Source organism: Aspergillus saccharolyticus (genome assembly GCF_003184585.1).
Source record: "Aspergillus saccharolyticus JOP 1030-1 unplaced genomic scaffold BP01scaffold_23, whole genome shotgun sequence".
Taxonomy (NCBI): Eukaryota; Fungi; Ascomycota; class Eurotiomycetes; order Eurotiales; family Aspergillaceae; genus Aspergillus; species Aspergillus saccharolyticus.
The window spans coordinates 206,805-232,618 of record NW_020290633.1 but is presented as its reverse complement, the minus strand read 5'-3'; the positions used below and the strand labels follow the sequence as shown (position 1 = coordinate 232,618).

Sequence of the window (25,814 nt, the reverse complement as noted above, 5' to 3'; positions counted from 1 at the left end):
CTCCCTCACCCCTCTTACCTCCCCCGAGGCAATATCGAGCTCATCGTATGAGTGGCAAGCATTGCATGCAATTTAAAATGATGGGGTGGTCAGATCCGACCGGGTTGTTGATTGGAAAAGAAAGGCGGGGAAGATGAAAAGAGAAAAAAAAAAAAAAAAAAGAAAAACAGAAAAGGCGGGGAAAGAAAAAAAGAGTAGCGAGAGAAAGAAGAACTCTAGATCTACACACCCTGCAGCAAACAGACAAGAGATTCACTACTTCGGACTACTATTGTATACCTATACGAGATTGGTCAACCCCATTGCCCGATTGAACTCGGACCTCTGCCTCCGTGCCCTTAAAGAGGTTTGGTCCAGAGTCCCCGTGTGTTCCCCAGACAAATCCATCCCCCAATAAGGAGGATATGGTGCCACTGCAAAGACCCTTACTCGTACCATAAGTCAACCTGAGTCATTTCAACGTAATATAACAATATATGTTTATGTACACATCCGGTGGTAGTCATCGCTTTTCTAGGATACAGAAAAAAAAAAAAAAGAAAAAAAGAAAAAGTCGGTAATAAATGCCGAGCTGCATGTACATACATACGGCGCAGAATGTCATCCATGCGCCACTCCCCAAAGAACTCCATGCAGGAACGACATCTCACGAATTCAAACACAAATACAACATGATTATACAAGGGATATCAAAAAAAAAGGCTTCAGAGGAAATCATACACACCAACTCAGAAGGGACAAGAGCTCTCAGCAAAAGAAGTATTGACTGTCCCGGATCCGCTGCACATCCCAACTGCCCTTCGCGGGAACTGCCCGGAACTGCATCGGAAGCCAGAAATTCACGTAACGAGCTTGCGACTTCGCCGCCTTCTCGATCTCCTTGTCATCATCCGCCGGCAGGTCTGGCTCGGTCTCGAAGGAGCCGAAAAGGGACTCGAGAGCGGGATCCGTCTCATCCACATCCAAACCTGCCGTTGCCCGACGAGCTGCGGCGTCGGGGTTTTCAGGGATGTGGCCAACAACCGTCTCGCCCAGGGAGGAGGAGACGCAAATATCGTCGGCAGTGCCGCCAAGCTCTTCGAAGATCTTGGCCGGAGTCATTATATCACGGCCCTGAGCCTGCAACTCCGGATCTTCGGAGTTCAGGAACCCCTGTCGCTTGTATTCTGTAAACAGCTCACCAAGCTTGGTGTTCAGCTGCTTACTTTGAGACCGGCGCCAGCTCGTGATGGCTTTACCAATTTTACTAGTGGTGAGGACTCGGCCATAAAAGAGGTGGTCACCATACCGAACATTGAATTCCGCCTCGAGTCTTTTCACAACATCGTCAGAATGCATGCGGACAAACGCCTCTCGAAGAAGCTCGTTCATCTTGTCAACGTCGCAGGCGTGGGTCCAGAAGGAGTCATGAACGGCCGAGAAACAGAGGCCAGCACGGTTGCAAGCAATAGCGGAGAGGATCATGTGTGTAGCATCAAGGGAGTGAATGAAATTGGGGGGGAATGCCTGAAGTTGTTTGCGTGCCGAGATAGTGTCATCCGCGTTGGCCTCAACAATGCTCAAATGCTGCAGACTGGTGCTGATACGCCGGGACGAGCGGACGCGGTAAGGCTGGACCACAGGCAGTCCCAAGGGAGTTGTCCAAATGACGGTGTTGCGAAATCTCTTGGACGGATCAATAGTGCCGGAATTCTCCTTGGACATCGCTTCTGTCATAAGATCTTCAATCTGAGTGGGTGACATCGACTTAGTAATACGACTGGCGCAATCTCCGAACCAGTACTGAAGCTCGTGGGCACCGTTGAACATGGAACCCAAGGCTTCAAAAATCTTGCGCGCAATATACAAAGCACCTTCACTCCTCTGCTCGAGGCTTAGATCGGGATAGTGATCGACAAGCTGCTTGCGAACTTGTTTCATCGCGCCCATGAATGTGACGCCATAGACATTGGTCATGACCGTCTGTTTGACGATCTTTCGTGTGATCCGTCCGTTGAGATATTGAGCGGTCTTGTTACCCTCGCTGGCTTCCCGGGCGACTGATGCCTTGACGAAATCCGCGACACCAGTGTAAACATCGGATGGGCGATCGGAAGGCTCGAGGTTGACTTGCTGGGCGCCAGCCTTATCACCACCCAAAGCAGCATAATGCTGCAGTCCGTTGCAAGACCCGTCCTGGTGAACGGGCAAGCGCGACAGATACTGGCTGGGATCCGGCAGCCGGAGCGCATTTCTTAGCTCGATGCAAGCTGCCAGACACTGCCAAGGGTCTTCTGCCTTGAGCCACCAACGTCGACCTTTGAGACCGTTGTTGGCGGAGTCCAAGATGTCGTCCATGTGATCCATCACGAACTGTTCGCGCTCGGCAAGACTCGCCTTATCGTACCCTGCCAAGTTTGCGAGCTGGATTTTCAACCACCTGAGACCCTGCGGACCAAGCGGCTTGGCTTCGCTGAAAAGCAGCAAGCCTCTGGCATTGTCAGCACCCATTTGGTTGAGATAAGGCGGAAGAGGATATGCACGGCCCCGGAAATCGATGTTATGAGGAAGATAAAAGGTCTCGTCGAGATAAGCGCGGGCGATTTCCATTTGGAAATTTTGGAAACAACGTTGAGAGTGGATACCAGCTTTGCGGTTCTCCATGAGTTGGATAAGCCTATCCCACTTCTTTTCAGCCTCATAGCCTTCTTCGGGAGACGGTCTTGGGGGAGTATCGAAGTTGGGATCCAAGGCAGCAAGGTTCGCCGTGGCTTCACCTGAATTCCACGCTTCAACCATGACATTGAAGACTTCTTTATTGATGACCCATCCGGTAGAACCAAGGATACGCAAGCCTTCCCGGATTTCTTCGAGCCCGTTGTTTTTCAATGCAGCTTTCACATACGCGGGTTGGAGAGTCTCGCCCGGGGTCGAACGAATGAGCGAACTTTTGTACACAAAATAAGCGCCGTCATCCAAGCCCTTCCAGGGCTTCGGTTCGCAAACCATAGGCAGGTGGCGACTCAACATGTCGACGGGGGGCTCCTTGAGCAAGATTTCGACGACGGACGGATGTAAATGAATGTAGCCAGCACGTCTTCCCCAACGGATCTGATAGTTATGGTGGAATGCAGGTTGCATGATGAACTCCTTCTTTCGGGTCTCAGGGTTGACTACCGGCACTGCAGTCTTGGCGGTGTCGAAGAGAAAGCCCATAAGAGTGGCGCCAACCTTTGCTTTCACTCGGGCAGACCACGTAACAGATGTGTCCTCTTCCTCAAGTTGACGGCGAACGTTCCACCAACGTGCCCGGCCTTCCGAGGTCTTGCGCATCGTAAGGACCTGCTCCAAGCCCCGAGCACTATATCCACGGTCACTCAGGTGTTTCAGGGACCTCTCTGCCAAGACTTCATCATAGAACTCCGCGCCGATCCCATGGCACAGTCCGGCCAACTTCGCACCTTGATCGACTCCCAAACGACTCATAGTCCCTACGATACTCAGAATCGTGATTGCTGCGATGCGCTCCGACTTCAGAGCACGTAGATAAATACCGTACTCCATGCGGTCCAATTCCGCGGCGTTGCGTGGGTTGCCCTTTTGGAGTAAGTTCTCGAAAAGCTTCAATTCTTCTTCGATTCTGGCTTCCAGTCCTCGGACCCACTGGTCAAGCAGGGGACCTAAGCGCTTCTCTGCACCACTATAACCAGTTTCTCTCCTCGTTTCTTGCTCGGCGCGCCAGCGCGCCAGCGCGGAATCAATGGAATCTTGTTCAAGCTGACGCTGGCGAGCCTGGTTATGCAAACGCATCTGTTCCTCCTGTGTACCGTCGGAATTGTAGGAAATGGGGACTTTGGAAGGGTCGGCAAAGATTCCGAGGGCTTGCTGAAGGGATGAAAGACCAAGACCAGTCTGCTTGGTAGCCTTAATCTGAGGGAGAAGCTCGGGCTCCGGAATATCACCGCCGGCAATGCCATTCTTTTGATCCACCATTGCCACACGCTTTAGGTCGGAAGGACAAATCTAAAAGAGTCATGGATATTAGCAGGGGTACGTAGCGGACGGGATTTGGAGGAAATCCAATCACGATCAGAAAGATCAATGACTTACCTGAATGAGCTCCACCATGTCCGATTCTGATAGTACAGTGGAAGTCACTAGTTCTTCCTCGCATGAGTGCTGCTTGGCTATCTCCCAGTATCTGCGCACTGTCCGGTCACGCTTGGAACCTTCGAACATGTGCAGGGCCATTCGGATCATGATAGCGTAAGTGGTACCATCCGGTTGTATATCGCTCCCAGGAAGATCTACTTCGAAGAACTTCTGACAGACAAGTACTAAGTCGTACTGCCTGTTCTTGATCATGTGCGTAACGACTTCGTTCAGGTGGCGGTTACACAATGCGCGATACTCCGCTGATCCGAGAGGATAACAGTCCTTTAGGCGATTGAGAAGTGAAGCCGATCTGTCAAACTGGCCGACGCGAAGTGAGATGTCCAAATTGGCGAGCATCTCGTCCTGGTCACCCCCAAGGCCCTTGACCTTTTTTTGCACCTTGGGTTTTGTTTGCAATGCATCCTTCATGATGATCAGAGACGTAGCATCGAATCCTCTGGGAAGTGGTTTGAAGAAAGGGGACAGTCTTTGGTCGAAGTACTCGCCAGGCAAGGAGGCACTGTCGAAAGAAGAATTTTCGAATGGGAGATATGAGTCCTGACCAACAGGGGCATGGTCTGCGGCGGTGGCGAGGGTCCGATTAGAACTTAGAGAGTGTCGGCGAGGACGCTCTTGTGAGATTGCTGAAGAGGTGTTCGTGAAAGAGACAGGCCGTGTCGAATGCGAATGAAGCCTCAAAGTTGCTGGCGACGGCAAGACCGAGCGGCCTGCAACTCGCACGCGAGCGAGGGCATCTTTGCGAAGAGCAACACGAGACAACATAATGAAGAGATGCCGCTAATAGAACGAATAGGAACAAGAACGATGCAAGTTGATGACTTCTATCGGGATGAAACGAGGTATGATTAGGATAAAAATATGATTGAGTGGAATACGCGGAGACAAGGCGCGAAGAGTCGAAGATCAACGAGGAGGTGCAGGCTGGGATTGGACTGAGAAGAAGTTTTTTGACAGGCAATAAACCTCAATTCCAATGCGACAAGCCGCACTGCAGCCCTCCGAAGACACAAAGGAGAAAAGGAATGAGGATAGGAAGGAGGAAGAAGAGAAAAATCACAATCGTGAAGGCAAATTGGAGAAAACCCAATCTACTTTCAGAATGGGGGGAGAGGCGAAGGAAAAATAATATCAGTAAAGCACAAGGGACTCCCGGCCCGGACGGGGCGATAGCACGGCACATGACTGCACGTGATCGTCTGGGGAGCCGCGATAAGATTTTTTTTGCATCACCGTAAGCTGATTGGTTCGAACTCTTCTACGTCTTGAGCTTGAGTCGGCAGACGGAGGCATAGAATATTCCAGTTGGGAGATGGAGGATCTGCCTATCCCGGGCTAATATTCACAGATGACCCAATAAATCTACAAGCTTAGTGTGTCTACGGACATTGATCAGGAGAGCAGGTGCCCCGAATCCATCATCTGTATTGTACAACAATACTACTGCCAGTGCAGGCAATAATCAGTGCATTGTCCTTCATCATCAATCAATACTAGTATTAATAAATCTGTCCACGACCCCGATTCTAACTCTGCGCCGTAGTCTCTTCACGTGGCAAAGCCTCCTCGCGCTGCTTCTTGCGGTTTTGTTTCATCGCCCAACCCGTCAACTCCGGCCGGGCAGGGTCAATCCGGGGGGCGCTCATCTTGTCCAGATACTCCTCCGTCTCAATCGCCGACTGCAGCTGTGGAAGAGACTCGACCTCTTGGTGCATCATGTAGTTCTCGTATAATTGCCACGATTCCTCAGTCTGGACCAAACCAAAAGACAACATATTAGCATGAGGTTTGCAAGAATCTTCAACGAAGCCTCTCCCAAGCCCAATTCACCGCCCGATAAGAGGGTTTCAACTCACCTCAGCATCCACCCACTCGTAGTCCTTCCACTTTTCATCCTGCATTTGTTTCAACAGCTCCAGGTTGCCCGCAACCATAGCCGCCTCGCCATCCTCTGCCGCCTTAATCTTGACATCGATGGCCCGGGCCTCCGACTCACCCGGGCGATCTTCCTCGCCTTCCTTGCGGGCTTTTCCCTTCCCTTTGGCAGGGATTTCATCCATCGCATCGAGATGGTGTAATTGCGGGTGCAGCTGTACCACGGCCGTGACGGGCGACAAATGGAGGTTTTCTATAACCCCACCCCAAGAAAAAAGTTAGCCGTGCCTTTTCCCCCGGGAGGATAAACAGTAAGAGTGATCCTCTTCCCCAATTCAGGGAAATCCTCTCGCGCAACCCACGCCCCAGACGACAAGAAGGAAACTCACCCCCCCTGAAAGCCCCCAGCATATAAACCGGATCCCCGCCCTCGAATCCCTTAATCCTACCCCCAAGAGTCTGCAACCTCAGCAACTGCGCCGTATCCTTACCACCATCCACCTCCATTGGGCCTGCACTACCACCTTCCATCTTGACCTTCCCACCCGCACCACCACCACCACTCGTACTAAACCCTCCCGCCATGCCGTACGCCCCGCCCTCCCGCGCCCGCTGCGACTTCTTCAACGCATCGCCGTACCGCAACCCCTTGCTGACATCGTAATTGACACGGGTGTTGATAGGAACATCGACCTCGACGAGGCCCGTTTTGGGTTTCAGGCGGAAGGCGGTGGGTTTTTGGCCGTGGCGGTCGTCGTAGCTGTAGCCGGTGGGGCGGTCGAGGTATTGGAGGACGTAGCGCGAGATCTCCGAGTCGGTGAGGTAGACGTTGTAGGAGGCGATGATGGGGTCGTCGTCCTGGGATGAAGTTGTCATTGTTGCGGGGAAGGTGGTGTGAGGGTGTTTTTGGTGGGTCAGAAATTTTCTGGATGGGAGAGGAAATCAGGTATGAGAGTAGTTTTGAGAAATGGGATCGGGAGTGAGGAACAAGGATCAGTAGTGGGGGAAGAGGGGGAGGTGATGTGCCCTTGCAGCTGGGTTTTGTGCAGCCGCTTTTTTTTTTATCGGCGGTTGATAAGGCTGGCTGTCCCCGCGGCGAGACGTACCGCCTTCCATCCGGAGTCGAGTGTCTGTTCGCCCGTAGAAAATCAATCTATTATATCCGATAATCAGACGGCATTGTTGCTAGTTGTAAGCACAGATCGGAGGTACAGAGTTTCTCTACTGAGACAGAAAGTAAAGCTTGGTTGGTTGTATAGAAACAATTAGTCATCAGAAGTATGTACAAAAGAGCTAGCTGTATCATCGTCCAAGATCATGAACAGTTCATCCAATAAATTATTTTTAGCACAATGCAACGAGAACAATGCGACATGTATATCGTGCTCACGACACCTCATCGGCCGATATCTTACTCCTCCTCATCTTCCTCAGCAACCTAAAATGTATCGTTAGCTAAGCACTCACCGGAAAGGAAAAAAAAAAAAAAAAAAAACAAAGATTAACTTACTCCTTCGTGGAAGTTCTGTCCATCAGTTGTGGCCTTGATCACACCAGCACGGATACACCAGTCTCCGAATCTCTCGGGGACCTCGCCGTCAGTGTTGCGCTCGGCAGCATAACGCTTGAGCAGGCCCTTCATGATGTCAAGAATCTCGTCCTCCTTGATGGAAGAGCGGTACAGCTTGTTCAAGCGCTGACCGTGGTAACCACCACCCAGATACATGTTGTACGCGCCGTACGCCTTGCCGACGAAGGCAACCTCAGCGAGCCAAGGTCTGGCGCAGCCGTTGGGACAACCAGTCATACGCATGACAATGCTGTCCTGAGCGAGGCCAACCTCCTCCAAAGTGGACTCCAGCTTGCCAATGAGAACAGGCAGGTAACGCTCTGATTCGGCCATAGCAAGACCGCAAGTAGGGAAGGCAACACAGGCGGAGGAGGACAGGCGGAGGCCGCTGAAAGCGGTGTTGTCGAGCTTGTACTTGGCCATCAGCTCCTTGACCGCAGGAAGATCCTCATCCTTGATGTTGGAGATAATCACGTGCTGGTTACCAGTCAGACGGAACTCGCCCTTGTCAAGCTTGGCCAGCTCGCGAAGACCGGTGCGCATCTTGAAGTCGGCGGTATCCTCAATACGACCGTTCTCGATGAAGCAGGTGAAGTGGTTAAGACCCTTCTCGTCCTTGACCCAGCCGAAGGTGTCCACATTGGAGTCAAACTTGAAGGGACGGGGCTCAGCGAAGCGCAGACCCTCCGGAAGGAGAGCCTCGACCTTCTCCTTGAAGGCTGGGACGCCCATGTCGTCAATGGTGTACTTCAAACGAGCGTGCTTGCGGTTCTTGCGGTCTCCGTGGTCGCGCTGGACGAGCATGATCTTCTCGCAGACAATGTGAGCCTGGTCCGCTGGGACGTAACCGAACATACGTCCAGTCTGAGGGTAAGTCTTCTTATTGTTGTGGGTGGTACCCATACCACCACCTGCAATGATGTTGAAGCCCTCCAGGTGCCCGTCGGCACCCTTGATGGCAATCAAACCAATGTCGTGGGCGTAGACATCGGTGTCATTGTGAGGAGGGATGGCGATTGTGATCTTGAACTTGCGAGGAAGGTAGGTAGGACCGTAAAGGGGCTCGTGGTCAACGACAGCATCACCCGCGACCTGGACCTTCTTGTCGTCATCATCCTTGAGCCAGATTTCGTGGTAAGCGCTGGTGGCGGGAAGAAGGTGATCGCTGATTCTTTGAGAGACAGCATGGGCTTCGCGGTGAAAAGCGGAAAGCTCAGGCAGTGAACTACACATGACATTACGGTTGACATCACCGCAGGCGGCAATGGTAGTCATCAAGGACTTGTTGATGGCACGCATAGCGCCGCGAAGGTTGCGCTTGATAACACCGTGGAACTGGAAGGTCTGTCTGGTAGTGAGCTTCATTGTCTCGTTACCATGCGAGCTGCTGATGGCATCCATCTGCAGCCACTGCCAAGGAGTGGCAATACCACTGGGCAGGCGACAACGGATCATGAAGCTGTAAGCAGGCTCAAGACCTTGTGCCTTGCGCTCATCACGAACATCACGGTCGTCCTGCATGTAAGTTCCGTGGAACTTGGTCAGCTGCTGATCACTGGCCGAGATGGCTCCAGTCGACTCATCCAAGAGACCTTCGGCAATGGTACCACGCAGGAAATTGGATTGAATCTTAATGTCTTCATTGGTCAACGGGGCCGGCTCCTCCGGCAGACCTTCAACCTTGTCAACACCAAGAGACTGCCAGAGACGAGGTTCCCATTCAGAGTAACCAGTCTGGTAAGCATCAGGGTCCTGGTCGTCGCCCAATCCGATGTCTGTGAGCTTGCGACCTCCCAGGAAGGCGACACGAGCATCGAGGTCTTTGGCGGGCTTGTTGTAGTAGATTTTATCCTCCTTGCGGGGCCAGTAGTGGCTGTCACCGAGACCGAAGACGGAGTAATTGATGGAAGAAAGATCCAAGTCGCCGGAGTTCTTCACGAACTCCCAAAGACCACGACCGTTGACGGGGAACTCTCCCTGACCAGCTGTGCTGGTGATGAAGACCACATTCTCCTCAGTAGCAAGATCTTCAGTGGGATAGTCATCCATGGCCATGACAAGGGTCTTGAGACCTCTAGCGCGACCGCGGTTACCGAGACGCTTGGCAATGTTCTGTGCATTACCACCATCCGAGGCGAAGAGAATAGTCAAAGGAGCACCGAAGAGACCATCGAGCAGCTTCTCGTAAGAGTCCTTGGCCTGACGCTTCTGCAATGCCCGGACTTCGGTACCATACGACTCGGCAAGAACGGACGAGAACTTAGGCTGACGGTTTGTGAGCTGCGTGAGCTGGTTGTCGCGGCGCAGGAACTCCTCAAGCTCGCGTCTGATGCGATCGGAGTCCAGATTGAACTTGGGCTCGCTCGTCCCCTCATTGGCGGGGTTCCAACGGTACAAGGGCCAGTATCCAAGATCAACGGCTTTCTTGGTCTCCTGGAGGACAGTCAAAGCAGAGTCGTTCTCTTGATTGTAAGGCAAGTAGGCAACAATGACGGAGGGACCATCAAACTTCTCAGCCTCGGCCATGGCCTGGAGCACCTGAGTGTAGGAGCCGTACACGGCGACGGAAGCGACATAGGCGTTGCCGTAGTTCATAGCATACAAACCGATATCCTTCTTTCTGCGGGTGGGATCGGACGCGGTGCGCTCCGAGTAGGGCTGAGAATCGATGATAAGCATGTTCACGTTGGCACCGGAAGCGAGAACGTGGTGAACGCCCGAGTTTCCGAGATCGTAAGCCCAGGCGTCAGAGCCGATCAGCCACAGAGACTCGTCGTAGAAGAGCTTCTTGGAAGCGAGAAGCTGTCTAGCGAGCTGGGAGCCGTCGTTGGACAAGCGCGCAATGACATCGGGGGCCAGCTTGTTGGCCTTGGAGGCATCCGCGGCGCTAAGAGCCCACTTAGAGAGCCAAGTGCGAGGAACATCCGTTGCAAAAGTGGTAGCCTTGGAAGCTTCTTCGACCTCACGAATGAAACGCTTGCGGTGTTCCAGCCGAGCAATCAGGGCACCGAATCCGTACTCGGGGCTGGCCGCGATAGTGGCCGAGATACCAGCATTCTTGGAACCCAGCTGGTTGGCCACGTGAAGGCGTTCACCGAAAAGCTGGTTCAGGATCTTGATGTAGGCATTTTCGAGATGGGGTTGCTCGAGGGCAGTCTGCAGGGCAGGAACCTTGGAGCTTCCGATCTCCAAGTTCTGAATGGGAGAGGAGGAGTTCAGGTTATGAACAATGCCACGGAGAGCCTGAACCGCAGTCGAAGGCTCAACGTATCCGAGCCTGTACCCAACAATTTGGGGCGTAGACCGACCGGCAGTCGAAGGAGAAAGGCTGGAGAGGAGATCCATGAAAGAAGGACCCCACTTGGTGGTCTTCCGAACCTGCTCGAGAACCGCGATTTTCTCCACAGAGCTAGGAATCGAGTTGATAATCTGACCACCAACCCAGGGGCGGTACAGGCGGGCAGTGATCAGTCCCACACTGCTCAGCTCACCAGTCTCCTCCTTGCCCAAGACATCGGCGAACACACCGGTCGAACCGAATACGAAAATGGCCGACTTAGCATCAGAGGGACCGGTGTACTCGATAGCACGGTAGTTGCGTCCGACCGCCTCAGAAAGACCCTTCCAGATCTGAGAAGTCCACTCGAAGACATCAGCAGCGCTGACAGGGCGAACTGACGAAGCATCAACGGTGGTAGCAGCGGAGCTCGATCCACGGCTGTCAGTGCTGCTGTCCCGGCGGGATGAGCCAACGGAAGAGTTGTCAAGGCTTACGCTGGTAGAGAGCTGCGAGGCTTGAGCAGGCGTGGAGCTGCCCTCAGTCTGCTGGTTGGTGCTCTCAACGGCCTCTTCAGTAACGGTGGCGACACGGCCCGAATCAGTGTATAGCGTCTGGACACCCGAGCCCGCGGAATGAGTGGCTGCATCTGAACCTAGGCTCAACAGAGACCGTACGACATCGGCATTCTCCTCTATGATAGCATCATCGCGTGCGGAGTTGGCAGGATCGAAGAAATGGATGACACCCTTGCCAGACTTGCGGGCCAAGGCATGTGCAGTGATAGCGATATCCTGAGCCTCCTGAAGAGTCTCCGAGTGAAGGAAGGTGAAACCACACTGACGGATCGAGCTGATCACAGAGTAGTCTGGGAACGGGTAGGGCTCCAAAGCGACGTGGAGGACAATAGGGTTATTCGCTAGTCGGTAGAGGTGAGGGATCGAGGAGAGTAGGGCAGAAGAGCTGGTGACGACGGACACGGCATTGCCAGTCTGCAGGGGATGGAAAGCAGAAAGAAGAGGATCCTCATTATATCGCACAGCCACAACCTGGAGAGCTGTTAGCATTTGATTTATACCACTTTACATTTCGGATTTGGGATGAGGTCGTGTATACCTCTGGGTTGTTTCTAGGCAAGACGCTCGGGATGTTGTTCGTCTTGAGAGTCTTCAGAGTCTTGGAGAACAAGGAATCTGCCTGCAGAGAGGGTTGAACGGAGAGGACGACATCGCTAGTAAGGTAGGCGATTCTTGCCACTGAATAAAAGCACATGAATCAGCCATCAAACCCGGAACGTTTAGTAGGACTATAACATGTTCCAATGTTTCATTGAAGAGAACAGAAATTTAAAGTGGACATACCTGCTTCTCCAGCGGTTTGGATAGAGACCATGTTGACAATGGCTTGCTACGCAACTGAATGCGCAGGTTGATGGGATGAATGGAGGGGGAGGGAGGGGAGTTGAGAGATCGAGAAATTGGATATCACCGCATACGGTGATTCCCCACTCAAAATCAGAGACAATGCAGAGGGTATGAGGGAGGAGGGAGTGGAGGTGAGGGGAAAGTAGAAAGAAAAAAAAAGAGGATGTACAGGAGAAAGATAAATAGTTTTGGCACAACTGATTTACCGTAGTCTCCTTTAATTTTTTTTTTCTTTCCTTTGCCAGTATGAATCAGTCTAGGTTTAAGCAGCAGCAGGAGTCTTGTTCGTCTCATAGATTTGGGTCCATCTCCGCCATCGGGGGTTAGATTACGCCCCATTTGATTGGACTGCGATCACGACATCGATGCAAACTGCAGGTGAGGGAAGGTGCAAACAGGCTGAACAGAGGAAAGTGCGGAAGTCCCGTGACCTGGGTTCGAGCACGTCACTTTTTTTGGGGCCGGGCTCGGTGGGTTTTGCTTCGAATGCCGGGGACAATTCATTTCAATCTTTACAGTACATGACTAAGGTATCCATGTTGTAGTTACATATTACTTAGACTAGTTTATGAGTATGAGTTGACCTAGTACTCTGTACTCCTACCAATTATACTATCTACCTTTAAGGTGAAGCCGACGTTCGCGGAGATTGAGTCATCAACTCCACATCCCTCCGTTACTGATTTGAGGTCATTTGGCCCGCAGACCTGCAGCTGAACCGAACTCGCGCAGCCACCACGTTCTCGGTCGAGAGCCCGGGGTCGGGACTTCGCGTAACGGCGTTTGAATCCCCAAACAGGAGGGTTACTGATAATCAGTTGCACGGAGAGTGGAATCTAAAATAGAAATATAATATGTATGTATGCTCTGCACATCATATGATGCAAGCTCTTGGGGCAAAACTATGGTCGGAAATATATGCAGATCCCTAGCACGATGCACGCAAAATGTACCCTGAAGACGCCACAATCACCCCCCAGCCCCCGAATATCCTAAGCAAGCAATGTACATGTCCCATACGCCAAATACAGAAAGGGCATCATAAGACCTCATGAAAGTGACCTATTATGTCCACCTCCCAACAATGTGACCCCCCGCCCACCGCCTTCACACGCCTGAATGTCACCAACGCCTCCCTGGAGGACAAGGAGGGGTAGAAATTGAGGCAGGTATGTCCATCACTCCAGCCGTTGCCCACTTGTCCGGTTCGTAAAGAAAAGTATGTAGATCGTAAGAGTAAATAACAGGGCTTTGAAAAAGAGATGTATGACAAGTCGATGGCAGAAAGTGGAGGAGTGGTAGTACCTCGAACAAGGGCGCGAACCTATCGGGATCAAGTGCTCGACAGATCTCACTCCTGCGGAGGCGCAAATCTCTCAACGTTTTCACAACGAGTGAGAACTATCGCCCGACCTGGTCGGCAATGCTGGATAATAGCCAGCTACTCTGCGTCAGAGGCTACCGGCCATCGTTCCACCCATGCATCTTTCCATTCGCTCCCGGTACGTGTTCGTGAACCGGCTGCAGCAAGGCGGCCGCTTGAACTGTCGACTGAGATGGTTGGGGAGGACCGGTACCCGACCGCCGTCTCCTTTCTCTTTCGAGGGGACCAGGAAGCTCAGGTTCTGCGTTGCGGGCGCGGAAATTGCGGTTGAGAGTGTTCACCCAATTGCCACCCTCTTCATCTTCGCCCAACCAGTAGTTGCGGCCAATACTAATCATAATTCGTCCAAGCTTACCCTGCCAGCCTTGGCCATCGGGGCTGTGCGCAGAGAAGGGTTCCCGGTCAATATCGGCGACGCTGGCCACGCTAGCAATTGAGGTGTTGCGGCTGTGGGTGGGTAGCTGGGTGTGTCGCGGCACAGCAACGTAGAGACGGAGGGCCTGTCGCGCGAACGCCAGCATTACAAAGACGAAATAAATGCGAATAGTCCACAGCAGGCAGATGAAGACGATGCTTTGGAAGCTCTCCGGCTGGGACACAGCGTTGCCTAGAGCATCCTGTCTCCTTGCATAGTGGTCGGCTTGGCTCTTGTGTGAGGAGTCGTACTTTGGACTGGTGAAACCGGCGGTTTGTGCGATGGTCTCTGCGCCCGGTCCGGAGGCGCTTCCATTGTCGTAATGCTGAGATATAACGAGGAACCATGTGACACCAAAGGCAGTAGTATACGCTGCGTTGGTGATGCTATCGAGGACGTAGAGCCAGGCGAGCGCGAGGCATTGCAAGGGCGACTGTTTGCGAATGTGCGGAAAGAGATATGTGACGAGACCCAGGGCGAGGAGCGAATACAGGTACATCGACAGTTGTACGGGTGAGAGATGGTAACCGGTCAAGAGGGCGAGCAAGCCATAGAGACCGCTAATTTTGTTGAGCAGTAACGATAAAGTGATCAAAGAAGCACCAGTCTGAAGACTCATAACATAGAGAAAGGTCTGTGTCGCGAACCGGACCAGCCGGGATTGGGCTAAGTCAGCTTCAATTCAAGAACAGCGACCGGAGCAGCGGAGACAGGCGGAACACCGTGAATTTTTCATCAGTAATCCGCTGCGAGACACATACCTCTGGCCGCGGGATGCGGAGGAGACGGGTTGAAAACCCCATGATGAAGTGATTTGAGGGGGGAAATGGGAGGGGAAATGTGCCAGAACGATAAGAGGATAGGATAGAGAAATGAGGATGTATGGGGTGGTTGTGAATAATGAGAAAGGGAGTGACGAAAAGAGGCAAAGGAATGGAAGGTGACGACGGGAGTGGAAGAACAGAGGGAGGGGAGGGGGGGGGGTTCAGTGGCTGGTGAAGGGCCGGGAAGGGGGCAGTTTTAACTTAGTAGTTAGTCCTTCAAGGGACCTCAAGTACTAACTGGAAGAGTTACTTCCGCACCTTCCAGGTTGCAGGTTAACGTTGGTAGTCAAGTGATAGAGAGAAAAAGTAACGCTAGGCGCCCAATTTGCGGGTAATTGGCCCAGGGGCGCGGTTTGTATCCGGTCGGGTCCGCCGATCGCTGCCTTGTCCCCTCTTGAAATATACTGAATGAGTGACGTATCTACACCATTACAATGCACTCAGACTTTTTTTGTGATGTCTATCTGACACGAGGTAGTTTACATATTTATTGTCACTGCAGTTTGGTTTAAGTTAGCTTTCCCTCCTACCAATTCTCGTAAGTACAGACTTCCAAGCTGAATGTCTCCCACCCCTGGGGCTGAAATCGAACTACTGATTAACAGCCGCATTGAAAACCCACTTTGGCCAAGAGGCAGCCTCTTATGCACATTATTTCGCTTTCCGCCCACCGACAAATACGAGTACGACCAAAGGTTGTTGTTGCTTGCTCCATCTTGCATAATCACAAGCATCCTAGGTTGAAAGTTTTGTTCAGGGGTTGCTCTAAGCCTCCAGTAGGATTTGCTTACGCCATGTATCCCTCGCAAACATGCCGTGCAGGAAGAATTGGAGGTGAAAGTTGCCTTGCTGCGAGGGAGAGAGAGATATATATACATGGTGATCCGAAAGGTTCATTCCATGGTTAAATCGAACTCGATGATCATTACGACTGACATCCGCGCGCCAAATCTGTAAGTTAGATCCAAAACTCTTAGCTAACCATGCAGATGAGTGCATCGGCCTATGAAAGCCAGATCGACAACGTCAAAACCAACCACCGTCAAACTCTCGTCGAGGACCGTTCTTCAAAACGGTCAAACGGTACCCCCAACTATCACCTGGCGAGCGTAATACAAGTCCAGTCTGGAGAAGTACATACGGCAAGCATGACGCTTACGGTTTCCGACGTCCTTCAGCACGCAAAGCGGCGTCAAAAGGATTCATTCCGATTAAGATTAGACGAAATGTTGAAGCTTGATCTAGACACGCTATTCACTCGAAAGAAGGGGACAGGAGGAAATGTACATGTTGACGATGCGGAAACATTATAGACAATCTCATGCCTCGTCATTGAGGTTTAGGCAGGAGAGTAAGAAGAAGATTATAAGAAGAGTCTGAGTCGGCACCTGCCGAGCAGTACTTAGCACGCGCATCCATCATTGGTCGTAGTCTCTTTCGGGCTAATGTTAACATCAATCACTGTGAAATGTCAGCGGGGCTTCGTCCGACAGGGGTATAATCCGAAGGGAAAAACAGACTTTGGTTGTCTCCCCTGTTGCCTTCTCCCTCCATGCCCGGTAGGGCCTGGGCAATTCTCCGGAAAAGCTGCTTGACATTGTGGCCAACCTTCGCACTCGTTTCAATGAACATCAGTCCATTTTTCTTGGCCTCCTCTTCACCCTGCGCCGTCGTAACCTCGCGCTTGTCGTTCAAATCCGTCTTGTTGCCTACCAAAACAATGATGACATCGTTACCACGCTCTCCGCGGACATCATCGATCCATTTCCGGGTGTTCTGGAAGGACTTGGCATTGGAAATATCGTAGACCACCACGGCGACACTCGAATCTCGAATGTAGGAGGGAATCAGGGAACGGAATCGCTCTTGACCGGCAGTATCCCAGAGCTGAAGGCGAACAGTCCTATCTTCCAGGTACATTGTCTGTGTAGCAACAGCATTCGTTTAGTTTCAATCAATTACGCAGCTGTTTCCGAAAGGGCAACGTCGACCGGGCGGACGGTAGGTACCTTGGACAAGAAGTCGATTCCAATTGTGGCTTGATATGTGTTGTCGAAGGAGTCATACATAAATCTCGTGATCAGGGAAGTTTTTCCCACTGCAGGGCGAGTGTCAGGTCCATTGTGGCGAGAGGAGATATGATGTCGCGGAGGATATTCGTACCACTCTGTTCTCCCAAGAAAACCAGCCTGCAATCCGATTAGCGATCGGCTCAAGCAGCTACCGAGCTGTTGTTCTTCGTGCTGCATACTTGAATTTCTTCAAAGGGTTCGAATACGACCCTACTCCGGAGGTGGAAGCCATGGTCTACGGAAATGTGGTTTGAAGCGGCGAAATCAGGGGTAGCGGGAGATCCGTTGCGGATGGAGTCGTGGATCGGTGAGCGAGATTTTGAGAAGGGAGTGCAGCAGGAATTGAGGGGTAGTTGTGAGAAGCAGAAGAAGACTTGTGTCGAGGGATCGGAGGAGATTGTAATTGTGGTAGAGAAGAGGGGGAGGGGGAGAGAGAAAGCGAGGAGCAGATTAACTAAAGTCTAACGGGACAAATAAATCGCTGGTTTGACCCATGGGTTCCGTCCGGGGAACTTCTGATGACAGACCGTACAGTAGTCATGCCAGTTGACTACTTACGGAGTACACATTTCAACTTAGATTAATTATGAATTAACTAAGGTAAGCTTGACCGCCCAGTGGGAGCCTCAGTCCGCAACCGGATTAATTCTCGGCCCGACTCACCACCACCTGCTTGCTTGCTTGCTTGGATCTATCTATCTATCACTGTTGAAGCTCTCTGCTGTCCCTATTGCTCTCTACTTATCTCCTTGTCCGCCTCCCCGCCCTCGTTTACTGAGGCCTCTTCTTCTTACTCCTTCTGGGCCGTTTCTTTACCTCCCATAAATTTAGATAACGCATAGGGACATCCACCATGGTTCTCCGCTATTTCACCGGTGTTGTATTCGTGGCCCTCCTGGTGTGGGGACTATGTGAGGAACCCGACTCTTTCTGCTGCACAGAAGTCCGAATAGACACTAATCCGGTCTCTTGCTTGGTTTAGATCTGCTCCTTACTGGCCAGGGTGAGCGGTTCAATGTAAGCGACAAATACACTCGCTCCACGGCTCGCGGCCGAGTTCATGCTAATCCCATACAGGTCGGCTACTTCTTGGAGTCAGTCTCCCCTTACGCTTGGGCCAACCTTGGTATTGCCATGTGCATTGGCCTGTCGGTCGTCGGCGCTGGATGGTATGAAAACTTCCCCCATCCGATGCGATCGTAGCACTTGCTGAGAAATGATCTCATAGGGGTATCTTCCTAACGGGGTCTTCCATCGTCGGCGGTGGTGTCAAGGCACCCAGAATCCGTACCAAGAACTTGATCTCTATCATTTTCTGCGAGGTCGTCGCCATTTACGGTGTTATCATGGCGATCGTTTTCTCCTCCAAACTCAACCTTGTTGATAACGATGGTATCTTCTCTGGAAGCGACTACTACACTGGCTACGCACTTTTCTGGGCGGGTATTACCGTTGGCGCATGCAATCTGATCTGTGGTATCTCTGTCGGCATCAATGGTAGTGGTGCAGCTTTGGCCGATGCTGCGGACCCTAGCTTGTTCGTCGTCCCAATCCATCAATCGCAGAGTGGTTGCTAACATTATACAAAACAGGTTCGTCAAGATCCTCGTCATTGAGATTTTCAGCTCTGTCCTCGGTCTCTTCGGTCTCATTGTTGGACTTTTGGTGGGTGGCAAGGCACTGGACTTCGGTGCCGCTTGAGAGCGTAGCGATCGCGCTGAAGCTTGTTGTTGGTGGGGATGAATTGTATGACTTATATCACGTTTGTCGTCTCGTTTTATGTTCGTTGTCATCCTTTATCTACTGCATCGGGGCGTACGGATTCGATTCAAATGTAGAACCTTGTTTTGGCTATGCGTGCGAAATGCATTGTTAATCTCGCTGCTTGGCCTGATATTGCGATGGAGAAAGAGATGTATAGTAATTGGCAGCGGGGCTGACCTAAGAATATAAAAGTGGTGAAGATCTGTGGTATCTCAATTGACTAAAGGACGTGTACACGTATAGAATGTATATGCATCCTGGTGGTGATGGCGCATTCCGGCGGTGATAGCGTCTCCGCTCCTCTCCGCTCTTTATTGCTTATCGCTTTTCCCCGCCGATATCGTAGCCTCTCCTCCAATACCCCTCACCTGCAGCAACAACAACAATAACAACAACTTGCTTACGATGGCCGACACTACCCTTCTCAAGGCAGCCATCCTAGTGGTATCTGACACCGCTTCCAAAGATCCGTCAACCGACAAGGTTGGCGATGCTCTCACAAATGTCTTTTCGACCGCGGGCTCGAACACCTGGGACCAGCCCATCATCAAGATTGTCCCAGATGATGTGCTGGAGATCCAACGTGCTATTTGTGGCTGGACAGATGGACCAGATTGGGTGAACTTCATTTGTGTCAGTGGGGGCACAGGTTTTGCATCCAAGGACATAACGCCTGAGGTCTGTCTACTGCCTATCTTTCTCCAATCCCATCGTCATCACTAAGATGGCAATTCAGGCCGTCTCACCTCTCATCCACCGCCATGCCTCCGGCCTTGTGTGAGTAAATTCGGACCCAATTCAAATTTTTGTCAGACCATGACTGACTGAGATGAAGACACGGCATGCTTGCTGCATCTTTAAAAGTCACACCGTGTAAGGCTCACTGCGATGCATGCGTGGACGTACTTGCTCATGATTCCCAGTTGCCATGATGTCGAGACCCGTTGCCGGCGTGCGTGACAAAACCTTGATCGTGACCCTGCCTGGTTCTCCCAAAGGGGCCAAAGAGAACCTGGAAGCAATCATTAAGCTTCTTCCCCACGCATGCAGCCAAGCAGCTGGTGCAAATTCTCGAGCTCTTCATGCAGGTGGCATCAAAAAGCTAGAGGCTGACGCAGGAGTGTCTTCTTCTTCTTCTCCTCCTCAGCCAGCCAGTCACGCTCATCACCATCATCACCATCACGACCACAGCCACGGTCACTCCCATGGCCACGCCATACCCAGAGCACATACCAATCCCTCCGAACGGCCACAGTCTAACGACCCGAATGCAGGGCCAAACCGTCGTTATAGAGAATCCCCATACCCGATGCTCTCTGTTGATGAAGCACTCAAGCTTATCAGCGAGCACACGCCCGAACCCAACATCATCGAGGCCCCCGTAACCACAGCTATAGTCGGGTCTGTGGTCGCCGAGGATATTTACGCAGCCGAAGCGGTTCCGGCATACCGAGCCAGCATCGTTGACGGATACGCTGTGATTGCTCCCGAAACACCCAACTCCGGCCCCAACACCCGCGGTATTTTCCCTGTAGCCTCGATCACGCATGCCAACGAGGGCGGGACACTCACTCCCCTGGAGCCTGGGACCATTGCCCGCATCACCACCGGCGCTCCACTGCCCCCGAACGCCAACGCGGTTGTCATGGTTGAAGATACCGTTCTCGCCAGCTCCACTCCCGACGGACTAGAAGAAGCGACGGTCGAGATCCTTACCTCCGAGATCCAACCCGGCGAGAATGTTCGCGAGCCCGGCAGCGACGTCGCCCTGGGCTCCCTCATCCTCCGCCAGGGCGACCTCATCACCTCCGTCGGCGGTGAGATCGGCCTCCTAGCAGCCACAGGCACACGGACGGTCAAAATCTACCAGAAGCCGCGCGTGGGCGTCCTCAGTACTGGCGACGAACTCGTTGAACACAACGACCCGCGCAAGCTCACCGGCGGGCAGATCCGGGACTCGAACCGCCTCTCCCTCCTTAGCTGCCTCACCTCCTGGGGCTTCCCCACCGTGGACCTGGGCATCGCGCGCGACACGCCGGCTGGCGAACTCGAACAGCACCTCCGCGATGCCCTACGTGGTGTCGGCACCGCGCAGCACAGCGTCGACGTCATTATCACTACCGGTGGCGTCTCCATGGGCGAGCTGGACCTCCTCAAACCGACCATCGAACGCTCCCTCGGCGGCACCATCCACTTCGGCCGCGTCTCGATGAAGCCCGGTAAACCAACCACTTTCGCCACCGTGCCCTTCAAACCTTCCTCCTCCGGCGCCGCGCAGCAGGGCCAGCAGCAGGAACGCCACAACAAACTCATCTTCGCCCTCCCCGGTAACCCGGCTTCCGCCCTGGTCACCCTCAATCTGTTCGTTTTGCCGTCGCTGCACAAACTGATGGGTATGGGCCGGAGGCAAGGGGCAGGGTCTGTTGCACCAGTACCCTCCCCGTCATCGCTGGGCTTGCCGCTGGTGTCGGTCACGCTGGCGCATCCGTTCCCTGCGGACCCGAAACGCACCGATTATCACCGGGCGGTTGTCACGGCATCCAGGTCGGATGGGCGGTTGTACGCCACAAGTACCGGGGTGGAGGGGGTGGGCCAGCGGAGTTCCAGGGTAGGTAGTCTGGCCAGTGCAAATGCGTTGGTCGTGGTTCGGCCTGGAAGGGGGAAGGTGGACGAGGGGGCTTTAGTGGAAGCGCTGATGCTGGGGTCAGTTGTGGCGGGTGTTTGAGTCGTGGTAGGCTGTAGGACATCATGTATACTGGATGCCAAAATGGATTTGACTTAATCATTAGTCCTAAAACATGAAGACTAAGCAACTCTTGTCGATAGGGCCGATCCTGGCCTTTGTTTGAAACGCTTCACACGAGTTCAAAATTACTATAATTGCAGGAAGTATCGTGATGCTAAGAGAGGAACCCATAACTTGAGAATATGTGATGATGAACACCAATCTATCTATATGTACCGAAAAACCCAAAGCCCACCCCCTACTCCGTGAAAAAGATCTTGTGACTATCAACCGAAAGCTAGAAGCCAGAATTATAGTGAAGAATGAAACAAGAAGACTGGGTATCAATTCCCGAGAACTCCACCCCAGCAAACCAACCCATCGTACAACCTCAAGCCCCCGAGCCCAAGCCCTTCATAACCGCACCAGTCAAAGGCACAGAATGGATCATCAGCCCTTACTAACCCTCCACCCCTTCTTCTTCTCCGCCCTCAACCCAGGCAATGTGGCATCGCGCCCCTGCTTGCGCGCAATCTCAATCACCACGAAGCGTACAAAGTCTGTCAGCGTCCAGTAACTGCTATGCGCGCTCAGCATGTTCAAGTACTGAATGTTGAGCGGCCCGCCGCCCCCAGACAGGTAGTAGTCAATCTGCCCGTTGTCGTTGAGCAGGAGCATGCGTTTCTCGGCGATTTCCTCGCGCGTGAAATCGTGGGTTTCGAGCTCAACCTGCGTCGGGAGCTTGGTGATGGGGGCGGGCCGGAGAACAGTGTCGGCGGTGCTGGTGCCGGTGGTGGACCAGCGGAAGACGCTGCCGAAGGAGGACCAGAGGCTAGAGGTTGTGGTGGGAATGGAGGCGGGTTTGAGGGAGGCGGCTAAGCCACTGTCTACAGCCGCATTGACACGATAGGCGATTGCTTCGGGCTGGGTTAGTCTTGGGCTTAGCTAGATGGTTTGGGAAGCCGCTTACGGTCTGTGGTGTGCATGATATTATAGAGGTTGTCGACGGCTAGGCAGCCGTAGGTGTCGGCTTCGCCTGCGACGCCCGGGAGACGGTCATCACCTTCGCAGCCTGGTTTGTCACGGCCTCGACGGGGAAGCAGGTTTGCTGGGAGAAGTTGCGTGTTAGCTTGGGCTCCGGGAATGTCCGACAGGAGAAGACATACCTTTGTTGAGCAGCAAGAAAAATCCAGCGGGGCTGCCACAAATGAACAGGTTCTTCGTGTCGAACTCGAAAATGTCCCCATGTACACTTGTCGTGGAGAAATCGAACCGAGGGACTTTTGTTGGTTGATGACTGAGGATGTCGAGGGCCATAGCACTGCCAAGGGAATGGGCGAGCAGATGGACTCGGCCATGCTGTTGAAATCCCGGGTTGTTTTCGCACCACAACCGGAAAATACGGTTGGCCTCTTTGACAACTGCTTGAATCATCTTGGGCTTGTGATGCGAGAGATAGTATGGAATGTCCAGCATGACGTCGCTGATCAGGGATCTGACAGCGGGAATGGTTTCCGGGGTGATGTCCTTCAGGGAGTAGTGATTGGAAGCTGGGTCTCCGGCCCCAGGAGACTCAAGATTGGCTTCATCCAGGGACAGTGTTGAGCGCCAGTTCACAGGCAAGGCCATGATTCCTCCGTGTCCTGGACGTACGTGTGGCCACACGGGCTCGCTATTCAACTCCATATTGATGGTCCTGCGGAAGGCATTGATCGCATGTGTGAAATGAAAGCTTTCCATTCGTTCTGATAGCTTCTGACCTATACCGTGAATGACAAGGACGAGATCCGTTGGAGCTGGCCGTAATTCTTCTATCGCACAGGCATAACATACTGGCTCTCCGGATGTGGACATTGCTCGGGTCTGGGTGCTTCGAAGGTAGTTCCTCACTTCTACAGGACTCGGTTTGCTAGGGTGTAGACGGTCCCACAAGCGACGACTGAAACCACGGACTACAGGAATACCAATCTGTCTGCCCTTACGAATCGCGCTGAGCGGTCGTCGGCCGCGAGATACAGATGGCAGAAGGCTGGGTCGCAGGATCTGTGCCTCCCTCCAATCAGCATAGATGACACTAGAGTTTAGAAAGGGTTTGATGGATTCGGACTGCATCGGAGTAGCTCCAGCAGCACGGTTTTCGTCGAAGACCAAAGGGTTATCAGCAGAATGCTCGGGTTGTTCCACTGCGTGAGCAGCGGATGGAGTGCCATCAGGGGGAGCAGCTGCGGCTGTCGAAGGTCGCGTCGGGTCCTCTTTGGGCCAGAGCCTGTGAACTACCTTCAGCTCCGCATCAGCACCGCTCTCGACACAGCTGTTGAGTTCGTCCTGCCATGTCTCTGTCCACGGCTTCAGGTAGAGATACCCATCTTCCAGTTTGTTAGCAAGCTCGGTCTCAACTGGCAACATAGTATTCTTGTAGAACCATGTCGCACGAACGACGTTTGAGATATCGTGCAATGGGCTCCAATATATCGGCTTCATCTATTGCACAGATTAAAAATTTGGCAGTTCAGAGCTTCATGCAAGAGTACTATACCTTTAGCTTCGGTAATTCAACAAGGTGAAGCCGGGAAGCACCCACTGGGATCTTCCACTGTGTGTCAGCAATCTGTTCGGACTCCTGCGAATGCACCTCAGATTCCTCAAGCGATAGCTGGTCGACGCTCGTCCTCAAACCAGAGCGCTTGGCTGCGGCGTGAACAGTCGCATCTGTCGGAGAGTCTGGATTGGCGGCGTCTCTCGAGGAGCTTGACTCGATGGATCTTCCTAAGAGACTTTGTGGTTTGTGAATAGGAGCTCTGATGAATGGAGAACCACTCATACTCGCATCCCGCGAGCTGTTGCCCCTGGAGCTGACGCTCTCACCGCTGTCGAGGGTCGTGTCCTCCGCCCGTAGCGAGCTGCTGGGTTTAAACGCCGTAGCAGGATCGGTATCATCACGAGAAACTGGCTCTCTGGCCTTGTGCTGGAGCTTATTGGGTCTCAGGTTTTCCTTTGAGTTAGTCTCAAGCGTACGAGACCTTTTCCGGACTCCCTCATGCTCAACCTCGGGGCCAGAGCTTCCAAACTCGGTTCTGAAGCGCCCTCTAAAGCTCTTCAGCGCTTTGTCATCCAAAGACAGTGGAGTGGTATTGCTCTGTTTGCCCTGGTGGTCATCCAAGCTTGAGCTTACGGATATCCCAACCCGTTTCTTCCCATCCGCGCTAGAGGTAGGTTCCTGCCCTGGCACAATTATCCCCGAGTTTCTTTTAGAGGAACGACCTTCTTGTGCCTTAGCCCTCGCGATCAGACCTTCTCTTCGGCTCTTTTGTAGTGACCGCCAGGCTTCCTCCAGAGTGGCGTCATCCCGAACTGAAAATGGTCGAAGCGGAGCTTTTGCATTGGCGGATCCTTGACCGCCAGTTGGAGCGGGCAGCGCAGTCAAAGGGTCATCTATGGGAAGCGGCGAGGTGTAAAAGAATTGAGGCCGTACGGTCGGGGGAGTTTCAGAGGAAAGCCAAGCGGCGGGATCTGTCGCATCAGCTGCCAGGAAACATGAAGGTCCATAGGTATGGATGGGAGCGGCCATTGTGATGGCAGGGAGCAGGGTCAATGTCCCTGTATCTGTCGAGGGACAGAAGTTTAACACAAGCTAGTCAAAAAAAAAAAATCCGAGACAGCCTGAGAATGAGTAGCGATGGCACAGTGTAGCACAAAAAAAAGTCGCTTTGGGGATGGTGAGTGCAACGCGTGCTGAAGGGGGTCAGCAAGGGAGATTCAACATTTAGGAAAGCCTCCAACTCGCAGGCGATTATCTATTGAAAGGAACGGAGTCGTCTCATGCATGATGTTAAACTTTCGACAGAAGTTTGAAACATTCTGGAGCTTTATAAATGGAGAAAAAGAATAGATGATGGGGAGGAAGAGACAATATTCTTCAGTTTGTTGTGATGTGCTGAGAAGGAGAGAAAAGAAAGATGACGATGACGTCGGCCCACGTGAAAGACCCCGATTCCAAACAATCTCCAAACAATCACTGCGAAAAGACAAACAGCCACCTCATCAACCTTGAACTCAAGTATGACAGCAGTCACGCATCCCAGCCATTTTGACCACTTGAGGCTATTTATTCGTTGGAGCTCGGATCTTCAATTATGCAATGATCCTGGCATGCACATGATGGGATTTCATCCATCCGGCCAAGCAGTGCGGAAAATACAAGGCATTTCATTTCTTTCCTTCTAGAACTATCAACCACCGTACATGCCGCACACTAAATTGCAATCTGACTGCAGAAGAACACTGGCACTGTCTTGAAGACTTCGAAGATGAAACAGAGAACCATAGATGGAA

The 25,814-nt window shown here is 52.5% G+C and overlaps 8 protein-coding genes across 8 annotated transcripts; 2 read left to right on the top strand and 6 right to left on the bottom strand.

Moving 5' to 3' along the window:
* Positions 1 to 452: 452 nt before the first annotated feature.
* On the bottom strand, positions 453 to 5,241 carry BP01DRAFT_343722 (DNA-directed RNA polymerase). Its single transcript, XM_025573533.1, has 2 exons — positions 4,090 to 5,241; positions 453 to 4,002 (listed from the first exon to the last, which is right to left on the bottom strand). The coding sequence occupies exons 1-2, from the start codon at positions 4,915 to 4,917 to the stop codon at positions 748 to 750; spliced, it is 4,083 nt and encodes a 1,360-aa protein (XP_025429926.1). The 5' UTR covers positions 4,918 to 5,241; the 3' UTR covers positions 453 to 747.
* Positions 5,242 to 5,561: 320 nt separating this feature from the next.
* BP01DRAFT_358120 (uncharacterized protein) lies at positions 5,562 to 7,058 on the bottom strand. Its single transcript, XM_025575363.1, has 3 exons — positions 6,417 to 7,058; positions 6,009 to 6,280; positions 5,562 to 5,903 (listed from the first exon to the last, which is right to left on the bottom strand). The coding sequence occupies exons 1-3, from the start codon at positions 6,901 to 6,903 to the stop codon at positions 5,679 to 5,681; spliced, it is 984 nt and encodes a 327-aa protein (XP_025429925.1). The 5' UTR covers positions 6,904 to 7,058; the 3' UTR covers positions 5,562 to 5,678.
* Positions 7,059 to 7,268: 210 nt separating this feature from the next.
* Positions 7,269 to 12,530, bottom strand: BP01DRAFT_393022 (sulfite reductase (NADPH) subunit beta). The gene is made up of 4 exons (XM_025578198.1): positions 12,236 to 12,530; positions 11,991 to 12,130; positions 7,538 to 11,923; positions 7,269 to 7,465 (listed from the first exon to the last, which is right to left on the bottom strand). Exons 1-4 carry the CDS (start codon positions 12,264 to 12,266, stop codon positions 7,439 to 7,441), a joined length of 4,584 nt encoding a protein of 1,527 aa, XP_025429924.1. The 5' UTR covers positions 12,267 to 12,530; the 3' UTR covers positions 7,269 to 7,438.
* Positions 12,531 to 13,419: 889 nt separating this feature from the next.
* On the bottom strand, positions 13,420 to 14,998 carry BP01DRAFT_358117 (inositol phosphorylceramide synthase regulatory subunit KEI1). The gene is made up of 2 exons (XM_025575362.1): positions 14,859 to 14,998; positions 13,420 to 14,731 (listed from the first exon to the last, which is right to left on the bottom strand). Exons 1-2 carry the CDS (start codon positions 14,898 to 14,900, stop codon positions 13,757 to 13,759), a joined length of 1,017 nt encoding a protein of 338 aa, XP_025429923.1. The 5' UTR covers positions 14,901 to 14,998; the 3' UTR covers positions 13,420 to 13,756.
* Positions 14,999 to 16,119: 1,121 nt separating this feature from the next.
* Positions 16,120 to 17,516, bottom strand: BP01DRAFT_322291 (Rab family GTPase YPT6). The gene is made up of 5 exons (XM_025572756.1): positions 17,173 to 17,516; positions 17,085 to 17,110; positions 16,931 to 17,019; positions 16,442 to 16,844; positions 16,120 to 16,382 (listed from the first exon to the last, which is right to left on the bottom strand). The coding sequence occupies exons 1-5, from the start codon at positions 17,223 to 17,225 to the stop codon at positions 16,324 to 16,326; spliced, it is 630 nt and encodes a 209-aa protein (XP_025429922.1). The 5' UTR covers positions 17,226 to 17,516; the 3' UTR covers positions 16,120 to 16,323.
* Positions 17,517 to 17,704: 188 nt separating this feature from the next.
* Positions 17,705 to 18,952, top strand: BP01DRAFT_358114 (H(+)-transporting V0 sector ATPase subunit c''). Its single transcript, XM_025575361.1, has 5 exons — positions 17,705 to 17,904; positions 17,976 to 18,010; positions 18,071 to 18,162; positions 18,222 to 18,530; positions 18,586 to 18,952. Exons 1-5 carry the CDS (start codon positions 17,847 to 17,849, stop codon positions 18,692 to 18,694), a joined length of 603 nt encoding a protein of 200 aa, XP_025429921.1. The 5' UTR covers positions 17,705 to 17,846; the 3' UTR covers positions 18,695 to 18,952.
* A 172-nt stretch (positions 18,953 to 19,124) lies between these two features.
* BP01DRAFT_424515 (bifunctional molybdopterin adenylyltransferase MobB/molybdopterin molybdotransferase MoeA family protein) lies at positions 19,125 to 21,647 on the top strand. Its single transcript, XM_025579704.1, has 4 exons — positions 19,125 to 19,435; positions 19,494 to 19,534; positions 19,593 to 19,630; positions 19,681 to 21,647. The coding sequence occupies exons 1-4, from the start codon at positions 19,163 to 19,165 to the stop codon at positions 21,480 to 21,482; spliced, it is 2,154 nt and encodes a 717-aa protein (XP_025429920.1). The 5' UTR covers positions 19,125 to 19,162; the 3' UTR covers positions 21,483 to 21,647.
* Positions 21,648 to 21,746: 99 nt separating this feature from the next.
* On the bottom strand, positions 21,747 to 25,211 carry BP01DRAFT_358110 (DDHD family phospholipase). Its single transcript, XM_025575360.1, has 4 exons — positions 24,019 to 25,211; positions 22,649 to 23,963; positions 22,453 to 22,590; positions 21,747 to 22,399 (listed from the first exon to the last, which is right to left on the bottom strand). The coding sequence occupies exons 1-4, from the start codon at positions 25,048 to 25,050 to the stop codon at positions 21,933 to 21,935; spliced, it is 2,952 nt and encodes a 983-aa protein (XP_025429919.1). The 5' UTR covers positions 25,051 to 25,211; the 3' UTR covers positions 21,747 to 21,932.
* Between the last annotated feature and the right edge of the window lie 603 nt (positions 25,212 to 25,814).